We start from the raw sequence: 24187 nt of genomic DNA, 5'->3' as shown, positions 1-24187 counted from the left end.
GAGGCTAAGTGCAGCCAATTGAGTTTGCCAGGATTTTTGCAGGGCTTAAGGCCAACGAAGCGAGTTGCCCTTTGCCACCTTTTGCCAGGTTGAGGGCGATGGCTCTCACATTCCCAGTGCCTCGTAATTGCAACTTAATATAATTAGCTCTTCCAGGAATATTCAATTTATGGCAATTAACAGCAGCAACTGCTTGCACATAAGTGACGAAATTTAGTTTAACGACAAAACTTTACCCTCTTGGCAATAATAATTAACAATTTAATACAATAAGGCCCATAGGGCTTCAATTATTGGCACTCCAAAGTAGTCTCATTTATCTTTATACCTTTGCATTTGGTAGAGCATTTTAATCCTCCATGAACGGTAGAATTTAATGGTGCAATTGCTTTCAGGAGTAATTGCTTACCTCGTTTACCCTGAAGGTGCTTTTGGCTTAGTGGAAGCCCTAGGACGAATTAACGTTTTTCATTCTTTGGAAAAATGTCGTCCTGGAAACGTGGCTTTTTCTTCATTAAACGAAGTCCTTCAAAATAAAGCTAATGAGCGCACTTTAACACCATAAGTACCGAGTATGTATAGTCGAAACACTCATTTACAGCCACATGTTTTTCTCTGAAGTTTATGATTATAGTTTATTATTATTCAAACCCTAGCCGTGAGTTGAACTTCTGGCGAAATGCAAATTGGAAATGTTAAAAAAATTCTTACATGATGGAAGCCTGTGGTGTGTTTTTCCAACTGGCTGCAGAATCCTTCCCCAGCAAAGGCATACATATTCATTTTCATCTACTGGGTTTTTGGGCAGGCAGGAACTTTGAATATGGAATATGGAATGCATATTTTGTTTGCTTTCGGGTAATGCAGCAGTTAAGCCGAAAGCATGCGAATAAATCACGTAATTGTATGGAAAATATGTGAAATATGCATATACCATGGGCGAAGTAAATTAGAAAATATAAATACCAATATTAAAACACGGAAAACACTAACAAATTTCGCCACCATAAGGGGGGATATGGATCCCCAGCATGTCCTATTATTCCCTAAAGCCCTCCCAGGGAATACACAACTTTTGCACACGCAGCAGCCTTGACAAAAATTTAATTAAACCTAGGAGGCCCACGCCGAAGACAACTGCCAACCAACAGCTGTGGAAAACATAAAAGAATTGTAAACCCTGGTCCAAAAGTTTTCGCTTTACATTTTAAAGCAAGCTGAAGAAGCCGAACTTGAATTAATTTTTCTGTTTTTCACAAATAAAAGCATTCCTGTTGTTGACATTTTTTTGTTTTTATCATCCACCGAAACATGTCATCAACAACTCAAAGGGCCGAGGACCTTTAAAAAGTTTTTCTTCCTCAGGTTTTATTTTTTTTTTTTGTATTTTTAAAACGTGTTTTGCCCCTACAACCAAAAAATGCAAGTGTGTAGGGTTGGTTTAAAAATAAAAAAAATATAGGTATATAAAGAAAAACAAATCGAAAGCAGAAAACTGAATGTTCCCCTTTTTTCGCTTTACTGAAAATCAATTTATGTTTTTCCCTTTTTCGATTACTACGACTGAGTTGCGATGGCCTTTGTGGTGAAAGCTAAAATGGAATCATAACCCGGAAAGCAGGCGGTTCAGGACGCGTGTGTACCATGTATTGATTAGTTTTCTTAAAGGTGGGGATCAAGAACTGATGCTTCTTCTGGCTCGGCAGCATTCCTCGGCTCGGCAGCATTTAAAATGCCATCAAAAGCACATTTGCTTCTCCGAAGAATGGGACACACGAGGCTGCACTCAAGGACTATTTGCGAAACAATGGGGTGGTCCCACCTAGGATTCAATTTAGACTTTTTTTAAGTTATTTTTTGAAATGTTAAGGGTTGTTAAGAGACTCAAGATCTTGGTTAAGACCAAGACAATTAATGTAACATACGTTTTCTGGTTTCAGACTTAAGGTTTGAAGAATGGAACTACAAACCTGTTAAGGTGATGACTATCATATGAACATGATTTGAAGCTTACTATTACTATTTAAAGTATGTACCTTTTAGTCTCTATTTTTTTAAGAGTCACCACAGCATGTCCCCAAATAGGGTTCACTCCATCAGACATTGGCAAAAGAAAGGATATGACACGATAACAACCCGGCTTAAAGACTCAACAAGCCCGGAGGGATTACGACCACAGAAATGGAAATAAAAGAAGGAAAAGCCATCGTCACTGATGTTTGACCAGACAGAGAATTCTAAACTTTTATATCCATGGTGGCTGTCTGGCATTGTCAAACAATTTGCTAGAGAGCTAGAGAATTTATAAATATTTATTAGCCGCATTCCGATGCGTCCTGCTGGCTGGGCTCCGTACGCCGGACTCTGGAGTTGATTAAAATGCCACGAATACAGCAGGGAGATCAAAAGTTATCCCGACTGTCCACGGGAAAAAGTGCCACAGGAAGTTGGCAACTCATCCGGTGGATCAAACGGTTCAGGCCAAGTTAACTGCCTTTGTTGCCAATGATGGACATTTGCATACGTTAGCAGATACCCAGACAGGCAACAGCTGTCAGTCATTGGATTTGATTGAGATATAAAAGCTAAATGAACTCACTGTTTCAAAACTTTTTAAATCTAAATGATTAATATATTTAAAGGGTAATTTGGTTTTTATCCAACTACAGTAATTTAATTACTTAAAAGTCTGTCAATCTGTGGCAAAATCTCATCAACCAAACTAACAAAACAGGCTCCTAATGCTAATCGACAAAGTAAATTAAAACATTTTAAGTTTCCACCTTGGGAAAACCTTTGAAATTACTTGTTCAACCGCAACTAATTGCTTTTGTGATTCGGGTTATACTCTGATTTGTTTGCAATTTGTAAGTTTACAATCCACAAAATGCAATTTGTTCATATATTACGAGAGTATTTCGGCCCGAAATTTGGGTAACTTTATTGGGTGTTTTTCGGGGTTTTGTCCCAAACGACTATAAAGTATGGCATTTTATGTGTGATTAACATTTGGGATGTGTGTGTCGTTTGCTGTGGCTTTGCGGTCCTTAAATCATAAAATAAGCTTTTATGATTCCAAGCCAATCGACGCGTCATCTACCATATCCTTGCCATCTGGCGCCAGACAACCAATCCACAGGAATTAGCCCGCTTTTCACAAACTCTGCGATTTATTGCAATGAATTTGAACTGCTAATGGGGCCGAAAATGGCCGCAACAATAAACAAATGATTTTTATGACTTTGATGGTCGTCTGGCACGGGGTCAAAGTCATATAATGAGCGGGTTCTTCTTTTTTTTTTTCTTTCGGGGAGGTTTATAGTTTCAGCCTAACGATTACAAAGTGTTGGATGCAAAATGGTCCAACGCCGTTGATTACCGTGATGATGGTCTGGGTTACAACCGCATTCTCACAGCCTTTTGGCCCACATGTTGGCCACGGCTACGGGTTGGCATATTAATCTCCATAAATAAAATTCGGCTAAAGGTGAAAAACAAGGTGGACTTCTTTACAGTTTTGAAGAGCACATTTTCAGAATTAAAGCCTTTTAAGCCTATCCAGGCCCACCCTAGTCTCCGCCATGGCAGGTGCTTTCCTAGGCATTAAAGCCTTTTACCTTCTGGCTCATTGGTGTGCAGAAAATGGGTCACTAACTGTTACTTATTTATACTAATCACGGCAAATTGCCGCCGCGAACAGGAGGCGCCAGCAGGAGGAGCTGAATCCCCCCGACGGGGATTCCATGGCGGTGACAGGACCAAACGCCTTTTATCTGTGCAACTTAAGTGTTGTGAGAAACTTTGTTGAGGCATCTAAATATAGAAGGGCCACGGCGAGGGCAGGGCAGGATACGATGGCGCTCCTTTGACCGCTTTGCACTTGGCCAAACAATTTGCATTGTGCCTTCGCCCAAGGAACCTGCCGGAAAACTTAATGAGCAAACTTCAAAAAAAAAAGAGAAGACTTTAATTGCAACAACAGGAACTCGATGCGAAACTTAAACTTTGAGACCAGGCCATGTGGCTCGTCAGCGGGCTAATTGGACATCAGGAACTGAAACAGGATCAAGGATTATGCGAAAGGACTTTCCCTAATCGAATTTGCCGAAAGCCAGGCATCAAAAGGGAAATGTATTTGCCATCGCACTCGTTATCCTGTCTTTTTTACCAGCAACTGGAATCGCACTCTAATCGAGTTCTGTGCGATTTCGCAATCAAGAAAAAAGGTTCACTTCGCAAATTTCTTTATAATCTTTATGACGGCAGGGGGCTGACAGTGCTCCATTTCAGAATTGCAGGGGTTGGCTATAAAAAAAAGGATCCAATAAATATGATTGCAACCGATGCGTGAAAAGTCATCAGGAAAGCCAGCCGGGTAAGCCAAGAGGTCAGCACACCGCTTGCAACCTGAAGCTCGGATGGATCTGTTTTCTTTTGACCCGCAGGTCGCAGATTCCTCGACTAATGGGAAAGCAAGCAAGCTAGGTAGGTAGATGAGGGCCAGGACCCCATCATCATCAGCAGCGTCAAGAGTGAAAGAAAATTAATGCGAAAACTTAATCAGTTGAGAGCTGGGCTGGGCGGGCAGGTGAGATGGTATATTCGTTGGGGTGCTCATCGATTGCCAACATCTGGCTGGGCCGCAAATTAAACACAAACAATCCACAGACACCGGAACAACATTGCGCTGGGAATCCCCTCACTTACTACTTTGTGCCTGTCATTGGCCCAAAGGATCTTGCACTCCTTTCCGAGTACACGATTGTCGTTGCATTTTCTCGTTACCCATACGCCCTGTTGGTGACAGAGCACTGCAAGAAATAGGTATTTCTTAAACAAAAAACTTTAAACAGAAGATAATTAAACTTATGGTATACTTAAACTTTAATAGGAAGGATTAATAATACATCTAGATATATTATTTTAAATCGATTTTTTTCAGAGTGTAATCGCTCTCTTTTGACACAGCCACGTTCAGTTCGTTTCAAAAAGCAACAGCATCTAAAGCAGCTGCAGCTGCAGCTGCATTTGGACTTGCCACTTGCCACAGCTTGCTGCCATTCGAGGCACGTCGTCCGCCTTGGCCGATTGTGGGTTAATCGCATTCCCAGCCAACACGCACACATGGCCAACACGATGACAATGGCAATGTCTGAGTACAGATGCGTCTTGGCGTCAATTGATTTGACTTTGCCATTGCCTTTGGTTCTGACCCACTTGGGGCCACTTTGCAAAACGATTGTACTAGAACTGTAGTGCTGTGTGTGTAGCAATTTTGGCAGCTCATGTGTGTTTACTTAGTCCCATGTCTGTGGGTGGAGTGCGATAAAAATTTATAAGCTTTCGCCCTGTCTCTGGGCACTCCAGCACTCCTCTAAGCCAAACAATTCCACACACTTGGCATTTGAACTGAATTTATATGCATGTCGCTTGCCGTTTTTATTCGAACTGTGAATAATTGAAACAAATGTGGGAATGCCGAGCACAGTCATAAATTTCCATCTATTTACTCTCAAAGTACTCGTACACAAAAATATAATGCAATTGGCGATAAATATGAATCGTTTTTCTTGATAAAATGCAAATTTTCCTTCACTTTTCTCGGTTTTTTTTTTTTTCCATTTTTTGGGATGCAATCAGATATCGTTTGAAATTTTTGTGGCCATGGCCATGGTGGGGGATATTTCTTCTCTTGGTATATATACTTATTTTGTCAGTTTAATTTACTTCGCATCCGGTTCTTTTGCGTCTTCCGTCTAGCCGGGCACGTTGCCGTCATTTCAAAGAGTAAGACGTCCTCGGTAAATTTTCAATTAAAATGGGGAAAATGCGGAAAATCTGCACTCTCAAAGAAATGCACACCAGCTCACAAAGGCACAGAGCTCACAAAGGTTGGAAGTAGAAAAAGTGGAGGGCAGGGAGTGAGGGCTATGTTAAATGCTAAATATCTGGCTGGATATAAATTGAGCTTATTTATCAAAGTTTTAATTAAAAACTTCATAGAAGACCTCTCTAAATTGCTCTAAAGTGTGTAATTACAACCGTGACGAGTGGGCCAGGATCTTGAACCTGAATCGGAGAAGGAAAAACGCTAAATGAGTGGGAGTGGAAGTGGAAAGAAGAGGAGGAGGTTGTATATGGACATCATCCCTAATGTATGCAACAAATAAAATTTACTCACAATTGAATTAGATTTAATAAACCCGAATGCCGGGCGGGAACGGAAATGGGAAGAAGGCGCCTGGCAATGCGCACAAAGGACTCGGCTGAAAATCAACCGGAAGCGAGTGAGAGTACAGAGAGCGCCCGAAATCGGAGCCGGAGTTCAAGTTGTCTAGGACGTAATGGAGAAGTAGATTCATAAAAGCACGCAACGCGCCTTACGCGTGAGTTACTCCGGAGGAGGAGGTGGTGGCGGAGGCTAGGACGGAAACACGAGCAAACTGCCAAAGCAAAATGGAGAAAAAAAGGGAAAATTGTGTTGTGACACGGGGAAAAATGCTAAAAGGAAAGAAAAAATGCGAAAAAATAAAAATCACAAACAGCATTTCTGGCGTTGCAGACTCTGAAACGCTACCTAAAAGAACTCACAGCACGCCAGGAATCTCGGAATGTCCAACAGCCAACTTCAAGTCAGCCAAGCCAATAAACGAGCTGCTGTCGAACTTTGAAATTTCCCAAACAGAAAGGAAAACATTGCGTATTACGTATTCGCCACGGTGTACCAGTATTGACAGGCACACACGACTGAGGACTAATGGGCAAGCAGCAGCAGCACCCAAAAAGCTGACAATCTGATCAGCGCACCACATCTGGACTAACGAGCACATCTCCGGCATAACCTACTTTGTTCCATCATCATCATTGTCGGCAGGATCTAACGTCAACGAACAACAAAGTGGACATAATTTGATTAGGCCTCTTGTCATAGTCGGCCGCCGTACTTCTCAGCCTCGATAGGGCTTCTTTTCATGAGATTCCTGAGAAAACTTTCTCAAAGTGTAACGGCCTGAGAACGAGCAGTCCAACTTGACTCGCAAATCCCCGCCAGGCATTGACAGAGCCAGAGCGCAAACCGGCAAATTGTAGGAGGGTACACCAACGGACAGACGGACACACGGACAGACGGACAAACAGACTGTTAGGGTGTTTCGCCCGCGGAGTTTCTAAGGCCGCTAGAAAAGATATAAAATAAATTGCGGAATGCCAACAAATAAAAATTTATAAGTGTAGGCATAAAAAGTCCCCGCCCACAGTTTTGAGCCCAGGACAGTTTTTGCCCTCGTCAAAAAGGACGAAGCTGCACGACAGAGCCAAGACGATTATAAAGAGATTTGTGTGTCTGGGTTTCGGTGGGTGAAGTTTCTTCCAAGAGGACGCTCCTTGGAGACGAAACCGGCCGAAAGGAAAAGATTGTCTGAACGGCCTGATGAGGCGCTGATGACTGTCATCATAATCTCGATTAACATAATAATATCCGTAATCGTTATCGGCATTGATTATATCTCCCGTTCGCCCTGTATCCTGGTGCCTAATTTTATCCTGCGCCCACCAAATTGCCTATCAGGTTTCTTTGTGATTTGTTTTTTATTCCTACCCTCCAGTGCCCTTGGCAATTCGAATTTAATTGCTTCATCTGGCCATAAAGGCTGGCCCAGATTTGTCGCTTCCAAGGTGGGAGATTTGATTCCCTTTTTTTTTTTTGGCCAAAACGCACTTTGGCACTTTGGGGCTTTAAATGCTTAAAAGCAAATCGATGAAAAAAGAGCTCACTTTTATATTATCATCCCTGCTGTTGCTCCTCGAAAAAAAAATTGCTGGTAAGCCAAAATCGCTAAAAAAAAATCTAGAAAAAAACAGGCAGCTGAACTTTTAGAAAATTCATTTGGCCACTTTCCATGGCGCGGCACTCGAGATACAGTGGCACAGTATCTAGGAGGCGCCGCCGACGCTGCCGACATTGACGGATATGCGAACTTATTGATTACTCTGCCACTGCCACAGCCACTACCAGAGCCACCGCTACTGCCAGAGCCACTGCCAGAGCCCCGCTACTGAGATATTTTTTGAATGGGTAACGGGCGGGAAAACAGCAACAAAATGGGGCACCAGTCAGCGGAAGTTTAGCCGAGATTGTCAATAGAAAAGAATCTTTGGTCAGGGAACGGGTGGAAATCAACGACGCACTTGCCTGTGAATATTATGGGTGATACACAGGGCCATATGCTGATGGAATTTTATTTTTTTTTTTCCAGCACACCAATCCTGTTGCAAGGTTAAAGGATTTTCTCATGGGTGTGGAGAAAAAAGGTCAGTGACTACACGATACCCGGTACTTTGAATTAACACTTGGCCAGTTGAAGTACCAATATACCTTTTCAGACAGTAAGAGTTACTGTTTTTCTCAACTTGGCTAAGCGATGACAGCGATCTGTGCACTTTCCAGGATATTCTGTCTTCATTTTTGGCCAAGTTTGTTTTGGGATGGCCATCACTGTAGGTGACACTTTGGAATTGAGGCAAACAATGTTCTTGTGGCGATGAAGTTGGCCAGTTCCTGGTATTGGCCAGTTTCCTTGTTCTGACCATCTAAGGAGAGCTTATTGAAATGCATTCGCCAAATCCTTCAGCCCGGCTCCCCCCCGAAAAGTTGTTTCTGGCATTGGTATTGATGGGGAGCCTGTCTTAGTTTTGATTTTCCACTTGATCGAGTGCAAACTTGGTCTACCTCACCCGGCTACCCGGCTGCTCACTCAGGCGTGTTATCAAATTATAAACAATTTCAACGTGAATATGCATTGTTAATGTGACTGAATTGTTCACGTTAATTAGGTTGCAGCGTCAGAGGGCTGAACAGCTCCCGTGGGCCGCCATCGTCCTTCGGAACGTGCCCCAGATTAATTTCCTGTTTGAAGTGAAAACATTTGCAGCGTTTTGCAGTCACTCGAGCTGCTGGAATCGCTGTGCAATTACTGCAAATTGTTCTACACATTTATGCTGCTGGTCTCAAGCACTTTTCGCATATTTTATTTCATCTACCAACTATGGAATCAAGTTGAGGAACGTGCCGCAGACACGTTTTAGCCCCTTCCAGCCATCCAGCCCCTCTTCAGGTTTCCCTTTTTGGCCAAATGGGCATTTGTCTCAAAAGTTAAAATTGCTTTTAATATAATGCGATTTCTGTTTGCTTTTGGCCAGGCCGGCATTCGGAATTCCTGGAATGCTTCACAGTTTTGTTGGTCAAGCATTTAATGGTCATTAAGTGCCTTCAAACGTGTCTCCCATCTGACCAGCTCACCCAGTTACCCCACTTTGTATCTGAGACAATTTCGAACAATAAAATTTCAATAAAACTGGAAAAAGGCGCACTTGAAGGCTTGAAGGGCGGAGTAGAGTGGTTGGAGAGTAAGGACCAAAAAGGAAAATCCGTTAGACCATAAAATCAGCACAAACCCAAACACACAACATCATCAAGGCGATCATCATCCCCAATAAGTGGAAGACAACAAACATGCTCCGGCACTTTAATCAAATGCGACCACAACAGCACCAACTACACCACCCAAGCATGTGTGTGTATGTGTGTGTTGTGTGACTATGGGTGTCCTGAAATTTCAATGAAGCCATTGCCAACCAAAAGGCCGGCTGGAAAAAAAGGAAAAAAAACTATTAAAGTAAGTGGAAATGGAGGCATTAGGGCGGAAACACACACTCACACGTCGGCACGTTGCCATTGACAGGAGCATATGGATAAGAATGCTTTGAACCTTTTATGTCTTTCTAATTTGGATACAGCCAGCAGCGGGGTGGGGCAGGACGAAAAAACAACAGAGTACAGAACAATTGCCCAGCATCCTGGCAGCCGTTTTGCCAGCATTCGGTTGACAAAGCCTGTGCATTTTCAATTTACGCTCTGCAATTCACGTCAGGTGTCAACATTCTCAGGATAAACCTGTGCGTGGGTGAGATATGCATAAAGGACTATCTTCTGCCAGGGGCTGCCCAGCAACTCCCTCTCATTATAGCCAAGTCAACGCTCATTGGCCGCAATTAATTTTCTGCCATTCAAGGTGTCAACTGCAACAATTTCAAGAGACAACAAACGTTGCAATAAAGCGAAATTGAGTTTACGTTGTAGTTATAGGGGTTGAAGGTATATAGTCTTTGGGAAAACAAGACCTATATTATAGACAATACGGCTCCCAAAATTGTGAATAAAAACTGGACCAAATCGGAAACAGGAAACAGACTTTTAAATGGGTTTCTTCAATATGAAGAGTAATATTTATAAATTTCATGGAGTTTGTAAATCAAAGCATCTTGTTTCTTGTGATTTTTAATATTATGGTATTTATGTTTTAACCATATGTATGTAGTCGACTCATAATATAATTCCGTTGTTTTATCAATTAGATGCTCCTGAAACAATTAATAGCCACCACAGCAAACAGTCTCACGTGGACCTCTGGCCATGACAAATGACAGGGAATGCGGTAAGACTAATGAACCACAATAAACCCCACAAGTCACAGACACACACACTGCACTACACACTCTACCAAACCCGCCCACAGCAAGGGTTTTAATGGGAAAAAAGAGGCTGACTTTAATATCTACTTGATCATTGGGAGAGAAAACTATGGTAAATGCCATCGCACTTCAGGCATCCGGTCTAGACTTCATTATGATTTAGTGCGCTCCAGAGTCGAGTCCCCGAGGAGCCAGCCAGATGCTGGGCTCGGTCCTGGTCGGGGCCTGTTACCAGGCCGCTTCTTAAGGATACAATAAAAAAGCTAGCATACCTATGGGGGCATCTGCATAACTGTGTGCTTAGAATGCGAATGTGTGTATGTGTGTGTGTGTGAGTGGGTGCGAGTGTGCGTTATGTTATTCCCCATTTACAGTTTGGCAGCGAAAACGTTTAATCTAGCATAAACATATGGAACAGAAGCATTTACATGCGATTGTATGCCATGGGGGATGCTTGGGGGATAAAGGTCCCTGTGAGGAGGCAGGTAAGGCGGAGAAGGTCCTGGGATTCCTGCCTAGGAGCCAGGCCAGCTTTAAGAAGTCAAAGTCGTCTATGCTTTAACCGTGAAATTAATTATGCATTCCTGGTGTGAGAAAAGCAAACAGTCGCCGTCTCCGATTACCAGGAATGCGCCGCGTATAAACCTTTTTTTTACCGACTTGGCTGTTTACTTTTCATCACGAGGCAGAGAAATATTAAGAAATACTTGGAAAAACAATTGGAAAAATACATTAAGGGAATGAATCATTAGAAGGAGGAGGTGACTTCGAATAGGGAAATCGGAGAACAAATTAAATGGCAGCTTTTTACAAAGAAATGCGATAGGGGCCATTCTTGGAAACCCTAAGCTCCGTTCTTATAATTTTTTGTTAAGCCTCAGGGACCGAGCATTAACTTTGCTAAAAAATCACTTCAAGCATGAGATAAAATCGAAAGTATGGGAATCCCCTGGAAATTGATGTAAAATCCCCCATAAAGCAGTTTTCCGATGAGATGAAATAACATGCTAAAATCCGATTATGGACTCACAAAACCAGTGCTCGAATGGATTGTGTGTGGATGGTGGTGCTGCCATCGGTGCTTTTTCCACCTTCAATGTATTTATGTGACAAATTTAGAATTTATGATGGACGCCGGAGGTGTCCTGGAGGGGATCCTAGGGGATGCTGGCAACCCACACACGTCCTGCGAGCTGTATAATCGTAATAAAAATGCACAACATGGCACCGTGTTCACCCACACCCACTCGCCCCAAAAAATATTGGGTCTTACAAAAGCCAGATCTAAAGGCAACTTAGGGCTTACTTAGACATGTTAACTGCTGCAAGGACTCTGTGTCTCTAAAAGCCAAGCCCAAACTTGCGGCAGCTACAAATTTAATGCGCTTACGATAAATTTTTATTATTCGAGCGAATGTTGCCGTTAAAATTGGATATATTGAAGGCTCCCCCCGTCCGGATTTAAGGCTACTATATGCCAGAATGCCAAGCTTGCCATACCAGGAAGATAGCTGACGAAAAAAAGAAATTTGAATTTTCTGCCATAATCGTAACTTGCCCCCGTGGCTGACACTTTAAAGTCCTGTGCCTTCGCACTTGCACTCAGTACGTGCTTTGTTTGTGTGCCTTGTTTATGCCTTAATGTGGCCATAAAATGCACAGGACCATGGTCACGGTTGGTCCTTGCCCACTCGGACACATTGTGAGTGACCATAGCAGCAGAGTAGGTCACTGGGATTTACTGTCCTAGTCGTAGCTCTACGCGGTGGCTTACCTGGCGTATACTTAATCACTGGTCAACGGCAAGTCGGCACGTGAGATTGATTAAATTTCAGATTCTGATTTATGCTCTTCCAAAATCACCCAAAAACACACACACACTGAATGCCAAAGACGCAACGCGGTGGTAAGGACTTCGAGATAGTAACGGTCGCTTTCTGGCACCTTTTTTCAAAAGTATTATCCTTCGTGTTCCGCTCGGAGTGCCTAGAGTTTCTGAAGAGGAGCGCGCGCGATGCTATCAAGCTGATGACTGCTCGTTGGCCAACTCGGGAAGTGGCTTTTATAAGGATAAACAGGACCTCACGAGCATTTGCCGCCAAAGCATTCAAAACACAACATGTTGCATGCCGAGGTTGCAACCAAAACAATCCTTCCAGCCACCCACAGCGCCTGCGCAGGAGGTATGGCTGAGGTCCTTTGATGTTTTAGTCAGGACTAGAACCAAAGCTTTGGTTGTTCGCTGGTTTCCCCTCGAACCTGCTGGAACGATTGGAGTTATGTTGGTAATAATTTTGGGGCCACTATTGCCCCATAACCCATATTGATCTTTGGGTTGCCTAGCAATCACCATCCTCCTGATTAACAGGACACTTCACTCAAAGAGACAGCATCCAGACAAATATAGTAAAAATCCAAATCTGAAGAGCTCCACAAAGAGCAAGGATTTTCGTTTAGGCCTCGACAAATGTTGACATACGAATGTTAATTATCCAGAGGAGGAACAAAGCGAAAGAGCAGATGTGCTGCCAAAAGGCAAACAAAGCACCTGAGGCGTCCGATGGGGCGTATGCGTGATAATTGTCGGCCGGGCTCGTCTCATTCCTTTATCCATTTTGGGGTCGGAGAGAGACTTTTCGTTAATATTCAATAGCAAGTATTAAATACAAAGTGTTAACAAACTTTTGCACTTTGCATGGCCCGGAGACGTGAACCCGTAAATCTACACTGTGGAAAATAGGTTCATATTTTAAAATCAAGTGTTTATAAATAGTGTTTAAAAATAGTTCTAATTGGATTTTTAAGTAGTATACTATTTTGGTTCTCTGCACATATTTGCCGGTTAAAAAGGCACATCCGCTTTAGAGGCAATGTCCTTTGGCGATGAAGAACAAGACAGGCTGACTGTCAGGATGGCATGTCCCAACTAACATGGCCAAGTATTTCATTAACCTGCCTCGTCCAGATACGCACATTGGCAGCTGCTGTCTAAGGGACGCTATGGGAGCGTTAACTTGTTTTCCCGGAACAGCCCTTTTTCCCTTTTCAGTTTCAGTCCTTTGCCCTCCATGTCCTGCCCCGCCCCGTCCCTGTGTGTGGGGACTTAACGATGGCAGGACGAGCGTTAAATTGTGTCCAGCGCCCATTGGAGCGAACTGGTATTTTATTATCATTTTTGTGGTGCCCTCAACCATGCTGTATCTGCGGCTGCTGGGAAAGTGTAAACTTTCCGGCACTTTGGGAGCGGAGGAAGGTCGCTGGCATTCAATGGGTATTTTGTGTTTTGCTTGCACCTGGCATGGCCTCTGACAATGGGCTTCGCTTACAAAGGCATTTCGAATTGCATAAACACAATATGCAGCTTGGTAACTTTTGAAATTAAATGCCAATTGCAAAAATGTGCAAAACTCTCCATTCAAAGAATGTGACACAGCAAAACCTAGGCAACCAATGCAATCAAAATGTGTTTTTCCATCCCACCCACTGCAGTCAGTTGAATGCTAAACATGCGCATGGCATAATTTCTTAATTACCAAAGTTGTCAGTTGCACTTAAAAGTGAGCAACAATTACAATTTTGCCTGCTACCTCTACGTTTGTCTGCTGCGTCATTGCAGGATGCAGGATGTGAAATAATTGCTCCAGGCTTCTAGGCCACCTGTGAAGACTTACAACAGTAAATCTAACAGTAGAACAGATTAACAGTAAATCTAACCACAAGTCTTTTACGGTATACCTCTCAAGAATCGGATAAGAATTAAAGACGATAGGCATGGCTAGGGGCCATATATGAAAAAATTTGAAAAATATTGATCCAAAATTGCGTTGCCAGTTTTTGATGCAAAATAATGGAGAATCATCCCAGAAATCTTTTAAGGTATTCCTCTCAAGGATCGGATAAAAATTGGCTAAGATATAGACATCGCTAGAGGCCGTATATGAGGATCCGGGATTTTCCAAGGGGGTCCATCGAAAAAATTTGAAAAATATCGATCCAAAATTTCTTTGCCAGGTTTTGATGCAGAATGATGGAGAATCATTCCAGAAATCTTTTAAGGTATTCCTCTCAAGGATCGGATAAAAATTGGCTAAGATATAGACATCGCTAGAGGCCGTATATGAGGATCCGGGATTTTCCAAGGGGGTCCATCGAAAAAATTTGCAAAATATCGATCCAAAATTTCTTTGCCAGGTTTTGATGCAGAATGGTGGAAAATCATTCCAGAAATCTTTTAAGGTATTCCTCTCAAGGATCGGATAAAAATTGGCTAAGATATAGACATGGCTAGAGGCCGTATATGAGGATCCGGGATTTTCCAAGGGGGTCCATCGAAAAAATTTGAAAAATATCGATCCAAAATTTCTTTGCCAGGTTTTGATGCAGAATGATGGAGAATCATTCCAGAAATCTTTTAAGGTATTCCTCTCAAGGATCGGATAAAAATTGGCCAAGATATAGGCATGGCTAGGGCCCATATATGAGGATCCCGAATTTCCCAAGGGGGTCCATCGAAAAAATTTGAAAAATATCGATCCAAAATTTCTTTGCCAGGTTTTGATGCAGAATGATGGAGAATCATTCCAGAAATCTTTTAAGGTATTCCTCTCAAGGATCGGATACAAATTGGCCAAGATATAGGCATGGCTAGGGCCCATATATGAGGATCCCGAATTTCCCAAGGGGGTCCATCAGAAAAATTTGAAAAATATCGATCCAAACTTGTGTGTCCAGGTTTTGATGCAGGATGATAGAGAACGATTTCAGAAATCTTTTAAGGTATTCTTCTCAAGGATCGGATAAAAATTGGCCAAGATATAGGCATGGCTAGGGCCCATATATGAGGATCCCGAATTTCCCAAGGGGGTCCATCGAAAAAATTTGAAAAATATCGATCCAAAGTTTCTTTGCCAGGTTTTGATGCAGAATGATTGAGAATCATTCCAGAAATCTTTTAAGGTATTCCTCTCAAGGATCGGATAAAAATTGGCCAAGATATAGACATGGCTAGGGGCCCATATATGAGGATCCCGAATTTCCCAAGGGGGTCGATCAAAAAAATTTGAAAAATATCGATCCAAAATTTCTTTGCCAGGTTTTGATGCAGAATGATGGAGAATCATTCAAGAAATCTTTTAAGGTATTCCTCTCAAGGATCGGATAAAAATTGGCCAAGATATAGGCATGGCTAGGGCCCATATATGAGGATCCCGAATTTCCCAAGGGGGTCCATCGAAAAAATTTGAAAAATATCGATCCAAAATTTCTTTGCCAGGTTTTGATGCAGAATGATGGAGAATCATTCCAGAAATCTTTTAAGGTATTTCTCTCAAGGATCGGATACAAATTGGCCAAAATATAGGCATGGCTAGGGCCCATATATGAGGATCCCGAATTTCCCAAGGGGGTCCATCGAAAAAATTTGAAAAATATCGATCCAAAATTTCTTTGCCAGGTTTTGATGCAGAATGATGGAGAATCATTCCAGAAATCTTTTAAGGTATTCCTCTCAAGGATCGGATAAAAATTGAATAAGATATAGACATGGCTAGAGGCCATATATGAGGATCCGGGATTTTCCAAGGGGGTCCAACCAAAAAATTTGAATGATGGAGAATCTAACATTGAATCGTTCAAGATATTCCGCTTCAAAATCGTATGAAAGTGGCCTACAATATAGACAAAAGCCTAGAAAAACTTAAGAAACAAATGCATATTCCCATGGTGGAAGAAGTCCAGCACTTTAAATAAAAAAACCTTTATTTTGGTGAGTACTTTAGTTTTTTATTTCCACGTCCAGAGTACATATTATATTCTCCGAATTAAGCTCCAAACTGCAGGAGTACATGCAACGAGAAAGGTACGCTGGCAGATCAACTATTTCGTGCCAATTTGGGCAAATGATGCAAAGAGCTGTCAGTGGCAGAAATAGTTCGAGAATCCTTTTTGGGGAAAAGCAGATTGGTGAGATGGCAAACGAGTGTTCCGTGAAGCGTTTCAGGTTCCGTGGTGCCACCTTGTGTACCAGGAGCCTGCTCCATCCTCCCTGTTCATTCCTATTCCCTGCATCCGCCTACTTCTTAAAACTTGTCGTGAAATTTTCTATTTGCTGATGCGCGAGTTGCATTTCCTTTCCTTTTCCCATTGCGGTTCCAGATGGTTTTGTCGCTCTTTGCTGCTCCCGGTCGTGTTGTCATTTCAATTTCAATTTGCTGACGGAACTTGAAGCGTCGCCCGTGACAACGAAGCCCAAGTTTCGGCATTGCCCTGGCCACCAATTAGTGCCAGAGACAGAGCCAGAGCCCGAGCCAGAGTGTGATTGCCAAACGGGGTAACCGAGAACACGACCTTCGAAAGTGTAGCAAAATTTGTGGCAATTGTTGACTTGAAGTGGCATACCATGCGACACAGTAGCATCTCCTGTTTTCCGGATTTAATTAAAATGTTTTACACATGCGTAAATCCCGGCATAATTGTTTTACCTGCAACATATCCAGCGGGCGTTTCGCATCATTTCACTGGCAATAAACTTTAATTATGGACATGGTCCAGGCCTTGTCATCGGCCTCGTCGTCGTCCTCCCCCAAGGTATTTTAATGTCACAAAATGTTATTAAATCTGTCCTGTCCCTGTCAGGGGCGTACACAACACAAGGGCCATCTCTGGCAACCGCAAAAATTTGTCAAATTAAATTTACACCTGTTTAGAAATATGCAAATATCCGCCACACGAGTGGGAGGTCATGCCAGTGTAGTGCTCTGTGTGGGTTTTTATTCAACTTTCGTCGGTCAGGGGCCAGTCGACACAAAAAAAGAGTATCCTTGGAGGAAACACAATTTAGCTGCACTCATAAACCTCTGCCCCGATCCTGGGAGGAGGCAAGGAGGTCTGCCGAAAGCAAGAGGATGTGTTGCGGATGATTGCTGCAAATTGCCAACACAGTTGTTGACTTTGGCCATGTGGCCCTTGTGTGTCTGTGTCTGTGCGTGTGCGTTTGGACTTGGCTAGTGGCCACTTACCACTGGCATTCAAATAGCCCAGCTTTTGCCCGGTTCTTGGCTCGTTTTGTTGGCAGTTGTGTCATGGATTGATAGCTATACTAACTTTGATTTATTACCTGCTGTGCACACACAAGAGACTGATACAGAATTGCCAAACTGACGGTCGATGGGCATGCTGCCAGGATTGCTGTTGCTGCCAGAGGCTCCTCCTCCGTTCAGGGGCCAAGTCCTCTTAATAAACTATCAATGTCAACTGCATCTCCGACCGGCTCTCTAATTACAACAGCCCTAGTGCACACCCATGTATTATGCAACCCAAAACTAATCAACAAACAAGCTTGTTCCTACCTAGTTCGGTTCGAGTCCCTGCACTTGACATCGAAGATTGGCATTTATTGGGTGCTGGGATATTGAGTTTCCGAGGATTTACAGCTAAAACTAATCGTACTCGAACTCATAGCTGACTGACATGGCCCAGGAACAAGGTGCTCTCCTTGCCCAGGATGGCGAAGGCGAAGGGATGATCCGCCACGAACTCGACAGTCTGCTCCCCAATAACCAGGGACTCCAGCTCGGCCTTGACAACTGCGGACAGAGAAAGTAAATCAACTGGCCAGGTGCCGAGTCATTTTCTGGGGAAACTTACAGGTAGCCCCACTGGCCGTGGTTCCCTTCTCGTTCACCTCGATGACAGCCTTGTGCTTCACTTCCGAGATGCGAAGGGGCGTGGGAGCACTCAGTAGTGCGCTGAAGTCAGCCTGAGGTCCAAAAAGTTGCTTGATTCCCAACTAGAAGTATTAGGAAAACGATGTAGGTAACTCGTAATGGAGTCATGATGGAAACAACTTCAACTCTGACCCACCTCTTCCAAAACTGGTTGCAGGGGCACATCAAACTCAAATTTAAACTTGGGCAGTTGGAGCTCCACCTTCCGTCTGCTCAGGCGGGAGCGCACGTCCTTCAGGTCCAGGCCGTTGAGTTTCTCCTCCAGGGTGGCTAATCCTTGCTCCTCCTTGGGCAAAAGTACCAGGAACACAATATCTGTGCCGAAGTAAGGCAGTTCCAGAACCTTGGCCCCCAACTCCGATAGCTCGCCGTAGCTGAAGTAATCCGATTGTGACATGGTGTCCACGCTGACACGCTGACCTCCGTGGTTGACAAAGTCCCTGGCATACGTGGCGTAGTCGGGGAAACTGTTCTGCCAGTCGGCCTTGAAGTAAATGGCATTGACCAGAATGGCAGCTGTATCGGCATCGAGGGAGTCCGGACCGATGAGGTTCTTGATTTGTTGGTGGGTCTGCTCCTCCACCCAGGAGTTGATGGTCCGGGCCGCCTCAGCACTCTGGCTGAAGTTCAGATTTTCGGCAACGGCTGCAAAATTTCCGCTCACCAAATCCTGATAGGCTTGGGCCAGTTGGAATTTCTGTGCCACATAAATCCGATTGGCCACCTTTAACTGGGTCTCTTCTTCTCCAACTCCCAGGGACGGTGTGTCCCTTTTCAGGGCCTTGGCCACCTGCTGGGCCACCTCGATTTTGTCTGCCCCCTCCAGACCCAGTCCCTCCTTCAGTTCGCCGGCAGTACTGCCCTCGGCGCCCAGGTAAGCCAGCGTCAGTCCAGTCCTAATGGACGCCGGAGAAAAAACGATGTTTCTGTTGACATTGGACTTGGCCAGAGGTCCATAGAGCCTCGAGGAGAACTTGGAGTCACCGTTCGTGTTCGCCATGGCTAGACCCAAAATCAAATTCTGGACTAAAACTAGCAATATTAACTTGGCTATAAGAGGGGAGTAAAAAAATAAAGATGATTATCAATATTGATCTCCTAAGAGGGTCTGCCTTTCCTACCTGACATTCTGATTCTGACTGAATTATACTTTGAGTTTCATTAGTTCTTGTTGGCTCTTTTTTGGTTGGTTTTGGGCTAAAACAGGTTTTTAGTTTTCTTAGGAATTACGTTTGTTTTTATGTAGAAAGAAATGATAAAAACAAGTTACAAAGTAAGAAAACAAACAGTTCTGGGAAGAGTTCTCGGACAAACAATGTGAAAACTTAAGCCATTGAAAGGGAATTTTTTTAAAAGACTAAAGTCTCTAAAACAAATATTCTACTTTCAGATAGAAACTAAATATAACATCGTATAAACCAATAAATCTTTGAAAGACTATCTTATAATAAATAATTAAATAAGGATATAAATAAAAAGGGATAAATCCTAAAAGCCTTTCTACTAAAATAACATCTAAAGTGTTATATATTGATATGTTATTATCATAAATTCTTTAAACCCTAAACTTAAAGAAAGGTTCTTATAACCATCAAAAATAAGGTCTAAAATTTGGTCTAATCGTACTTAAGAGAAAGTTCTCTTTATTTTTGTTTACATCACTTAACTTTATTTTATTCTCCCTCTTAATAAATATATTTCTCTTATTTGTTGATAAACGGTGATGTCATTTGCGTTGTTTACAATTGCAAGCTTATTCTCTCAAATCAAATCACTCGGAAAGTAGTACAACTTTTTTATTTCACGTAAACGTATGGCATATATTATAAAATATAATATAAAAGTATATGCTGCCACAGATAAGTTCCCACATACCTGATGCAATGAATCTATAGATTGGATTGGATTGGATCGGAAACAATGCGTTGGCGCCTGTGTTTCATAGAGAACTGAATGATGTTTTTTTGTTTTTAGGGGAGCTCTTTCTTTTTTTGGATGACACTCTCTGCCCTTTGGGGAATTTATGTTAATTGAAAATTATACATAGAGCCACTTAACCCGTTTCCAAAAAAAAAACTTCACAAGAAGCCGCTGGGGAATAATAGAGAGATCCTAAAGTATTCAAAAAAAAAATATAACCCAAAACACAAGTGCTTTTATTTATAGATACAACACTTTTTATTATAGATCTCTGGAATTTTTTAAAAGCATTTATTGGAATAATCAGAGCATCAGTTTAACTTTAAAATTAGAGTTCTGGTTTTTCCAAAATAAAGTTTAATTTTTTAAAACTAACATATTATACATATGGACTACTATTTCTATGAAAATATCACAATTTATAGATTTTGGGATATTTAGGATTAGGAGAGGTGTATAACTATGCCCATTCCCTTAGGCAGGATTCACCACCGTGCCCTGGAAGTAAACGGTACTCTGGTCCCGGATCATGAAAGCAAAAGGATGATCCGCCACGAAGGAAGGCGCGAAACCAGATCGAAGAGAAACCGATATAGCTAAGGATAATGAAAGAGAAAGTTTTAAGAAAGGAAATTTTTAAAGGATAATCAGAAAACAAACCTGTAGCAGCCGCCGCCTCGGCACCCTCCTCGTTGACCTCCAAGAAGGCTTTGTGGGTTACCCGACTCACTTTTCCGCCAGATCCATCGGCGAAGAGTCCACTGAGGTTCGACTGATCGGAGAACACCTCACGGACGCCCAACTGCTCAAGACTCTCCTGGAGCTCCGTTTGGAACTCAATCTTGAACTTGGGCAGGACGAGAAGCATTTCCGAAGGATCCAACTGCTCCGAGAACCCAACCATTTTCTCCTCCATTTTGTTCAGGCCATCGACGTCGTTGGGCAGGAAGATCAGCATGGAGAGGTTGGAGTTCCGGTAGGGCAGCTCGACGACTTGGCCGCTCCAATCGGCGAAGATGTGCGTCCGGAAAGTGCCCGTTTGGTGCATCATCGGCACACTCACCCTCTCGCTGGGGGTGACTTTGAAGGGGGAGACCTCGGTGGCTTTGGGATCGAACTGGGACTCCCACTGGCCCTTGAAATAGATGGCGTTAACCAGCACAGCCCTGACTTCAGGGGTCATGCTATCGGGTTCGACTATGCCATTGATCTTGCCGTGCGTCTGGTCACGCACCCACTGATTGATACCCTCGGCCGCCTTGGTGCTGTCTCCCAGGCTGATGGCCTCCGCCTCCGCCTTGAAAGAGTCCCGTGCCAATTGATTGTACTCCGGATGCAGGGTCAGCCGGTCGTTGACGTAGATCCGGTTCGCCACTTGCATAGTGTAGCCCTCCCTGCTGACCTGGAGGGACTCCAGCTTGGTCTTGTACTTCGCAGCCAGATCCTGTTTGCTTCCGGACTGTAGCCTCAATGCAGTCTGGAGCTCCTGGGCCGTTGTTCCCTCCGCCCCCATGTAAAGAAGGCTCAGGACGGTCTCGATGGAAAGGGGTGACACCACCAGGTTCTTGTTGGGATTGCTCTTGGCCAGGTGCTGGTAGATCCCATCAGCTTGCTGGCCCACCACGGCCGTGGCCCACAGAATCAGGCCTGCCAAGAGGAGGGAGAACTTGGTTAGCCGCTACCTTCCAGTGCAATGCGGGGAGCCACTTACACAAGTATTTCATTTCACTGCGGACTCCGGCGGAATGATTGTCGAGAGAAGTGCCTCTGTAGACTGGCCCGAGATCTGAGAGTCGGGTTTATTTATAAGTGGGTCTGAGACTGGTCTGGTCAGGCTGCTGGAAGATAAGCACGAGCTGCGCTGGGCATCGTGAGCGATTCAAATGAAATGACTACTTGTGGGATTTTCCAGTGGCATTTTATTTTCTATTGCAGTTCACTATTATCTAGTTAGGCCTCCACACCGACAGTTATTCCGACATTTCTCATTGGTGCATGCCTCAGAAGACTGGCCCTGAGCTCCTACGAATCTTCCGGCAAAGAATACGGCCTGCGAGTTACGGATGTAGAACACAAACGGGTGGTCCGCCTTGAATTTCTTCGTGTTCATATTCAGCATCATTGGCACAATCTTCATGACTGAAAAGGAGGATTCTGTTATCCAGGAGGATCAACCTAAGCCTTGAAATAATATGGACTTACAGGATACGGCAGCTGCCTCGGAACCAGCCTCGTTTACGTTTATGTAGCCACGATGCCTGGCCGCCGAAATCTTCTGCTTTTCTTTAGTGGTGAAGAGTCCATCCAGTTGGGCGGCGTCTGTAAAGATCTCCGCAATTCCAAGCTATAATTTAAAATATATTATTAGTCGGCAGCTAGTCTTATTTAACATCAAGGGGAAATCAATTTGTAAGACTTAATTCGTTGAATTACAAATGGAATTTCCTCAATTGAGGCCCGTGCTCCAAGAAATATCTTGGGTCAAAAGTCAAGTCATTTAGTTTTCTAATTTTCTTAAGAAGTATTACCCCACCTTTTTCAATATATCCTTCAAGTCCACATCAAACTCTATGCTGAACTGAGGCAGTGAAACAACCACATCCCGAATGTTCATCGCCTCATCAATGGAGGTCAGATCAATATCTTTGAGCTTGGCTTCCAGATCCTGCAGCCCAAATCTGTCATCCGGCAGGATTATGAGCATGTGGATATGGGAGGCCTCATAAGACAGCTGCACGGCTTTCGCCTTCAGATGGTGCAGTTCGGCGAACTTGAACTTGTCCTCCTGGGTCATCATGTCCACCTCGATGCTGGTGTCTGAATCCACGAAGAATGCATGTTTTCCTGTGGCCTCTGGCATGAAGGGCTTCTTCCACTTGCCCTTGAAGTACAAAGCATTGATGAGCACGGCACTGGTCGCATCGTCCACGGCATCGGATTGCAGAAGATTCGTGATTCTCTGCTCCGTCTCCTTTTCCACCCACTCATTGATGTACTTGGTGGCGGATGCCGAATCAGCAAACTCCAAGGGCTCTGCCTTGGTTTGGAAAAAGTCGCTGGCTACCTCATTGAACTCCGGATGGAGTTCCAGGTTGCTGTTCACGTACAAACTGTTCACGGATTTCAGTATCGGACCTCGGTCGCCGTAATTGCAGTTTGTCCGCCAAAAATCGCCAAAGGTACGGGCTATGTGATGCCGATCGCCAGGACCCAACAGGAGGCCTTTGTTTAGCTCCTCAGCCGTCGATCCGGTGGCTGCCATGTAGGCCAGCGTCAGGCAACTTTGAATGGAGGCGGGGGAGAAGACTGTGTTCCGCTGACGACGACTCTTCTTCGCAACGTCCTGGGTAATGATATCCGTCAGGATGCGAGAGAACTCATTTCTACTCTCTTGGGGATCGGACATCTTGCTCTGAAATGGGGAAGACTATCTATCATTAGACACTAAGTTCAAGGAGTGGCTATTGGAATCACTTTAGAAATTTTATTAAAAGGGTTTCCCTTCCATTTTTTCTGTTTTTTGTAAGCCCTTTGGTTTGTATAACTTTATGACGTTACTATAAAAACAAATTAGGGAATATAAACTGCCACTTCTGTCGATAAGGCACCACACAAAGCCCAAATGGTTTGTCAAGAAAATACATTACACGTGGATCTTGTAAGAATCATAAAAAACCAAAAAAAAGTTTGAGGTACGAGGTCGGGTTGAGATTTCGAATGGCTTCTGGTTGACTGGTGTTGGGTTGTTTGACGAAAACTGATTTCCAAAGGTCTGTGACCACAAGGCGTCATTGATAACGATCCCAGAAGTTACCGGTGATTACTTACACCGGAAAAAAGAATCGATCAGTGGCGATAGTGGAAGCGACTAGTAGAGGTGCGAGGTGTCTGTCAGACGGTTCGGGACTGACTGTAGCACTCGAAAGCGTTTGTGACTCAGAAAAACAAACTGGCGTACGATTAGATAAATTCCAAGAGAGTCTGGAAAGGTGGGTGCTTCACAGCGAGAGAGC

The 24187-nt window shown here is 43.6% G+C and overlaps 4 protein-coding genes across 6 annotated transcripts in view; all 4 read right to left on the bottom strand.

Annotated features, from left to right (window-relative positions):
• Positions 1 to 12549, bottom strand: part of LOC108123113 (GTP-binding protein Di-Ras2) — a 28910-nt gene extending 16361 nt beyond the window's left edge. The window contains exon 1 of the mRNA XM_017238102.2: positions 12305 to 12549. The gene's annotated coding sequence lies outside the window, so the exon portion shown is untranslated. The remainder of the gene's footprint in view (positions 1 to 12304) is intronic.
• A 5259-nt stretch (positions 12550 to 17808) lies between these two features.
• Positions 17809 to 20644, bottom strand: Spn42De (Serpin 42De). Its single transcript, XM_017238361.3, has 5 exons — positions 20636 to 20644; positions 20130 to 20264; positions 18391 to 18951; positions 18175 to 18316; positions 17809 to 18113 (listed from the first exon to the last, which is right to left on the bottom strand). Exons 1-5 carry the CDS (start codon positions 20642 to 20644, stop codon positions 17983 to 17985), a joined length of 978 nt encoding a protein of 325 aa, XP_017093850.2. The 3' UTR covers positions 17809 to 17982.
• Spn42Dd (Serpin 42Dd) lies at positions 20513 to 22015 on the bottom strand. Its single transcript, XM_017238360.3, has 3 exons — positions 21886 to 22015; positions 20835 to 21821; positions 20513 to 20770 (listed from the first exon to the last, which is right to left on the bottom strand). The coding sequence occupies exons 1-3, from the start codon at positions 21896 to 21898 to the stop codon at positions 20649 to 20651; spliced, it is 1122 nt and encodes a 373-aa protein (XP_017093849.2). The 5' UTR covers positions 21899 to 22015; the 3' UTR covers positions 20513 to 20648.
• Positions 22016 to 22116: 101 nt separating this feature from the next.
• Spn42Dc (Serpin 42Dc) lies at positions 22117 to 24124 on the bottom strand. Of its 3 annotated transcripts, none has more exons than XM_017238358.3 (4): positions 24003 to 24124; positions 22708 to 23601; positions 22377 to 22518; positions 22117 to 22313 (listed from the first exon to the last, which is right to left on the bottom strand). In XM_017238358.3, the coding sequence occupies exons 2-4, from the start codon at positions 23578 to 23580 to the stop codon at positions 22117 to 22119; spliced, it is 1212 nt and encodes a 403-aa protein (XP_017093847.3). In that variant the 5' UTR covers positions 23581 to 23601; positions 24003 to 24124. The 3 variants fall into 3 exon arrangements, with proteins under 3 accessions (XP_017093847.3, XP_017093846.2, XP_017093848.3); XM_017238357.3 differs by having other exon boundaries at positions 22708 to 23586; positions 24003 to 24118; XM_017238359.3 differs by lacking the exon at positions 24003 to 24124 and adding an exon at positions 23649 to 23764 and having other exon boundaries at positions 22708 to 23586.
• Between the last annotated feature and the right edge of the window lie 63 nt (positions 24125 to 24187).

Source organism: Drosophila bipectinata, chromosome 2R (assembly GCF_030179905.1).
Source record: "Drosophila bipectinata strain 14024-0381.07 chromosome 2R, DbipHiC1v2, whole genome shotgun sequence".
NCBI lineage: Eukaryota > Metazoa > Arthropoda > Insecta > Diptera > Drosophilidae > Drosophila > Drosophila bipectinata.
This window is presented reverse-complemented; position numbering and strand designations above follow the sequence as displayed.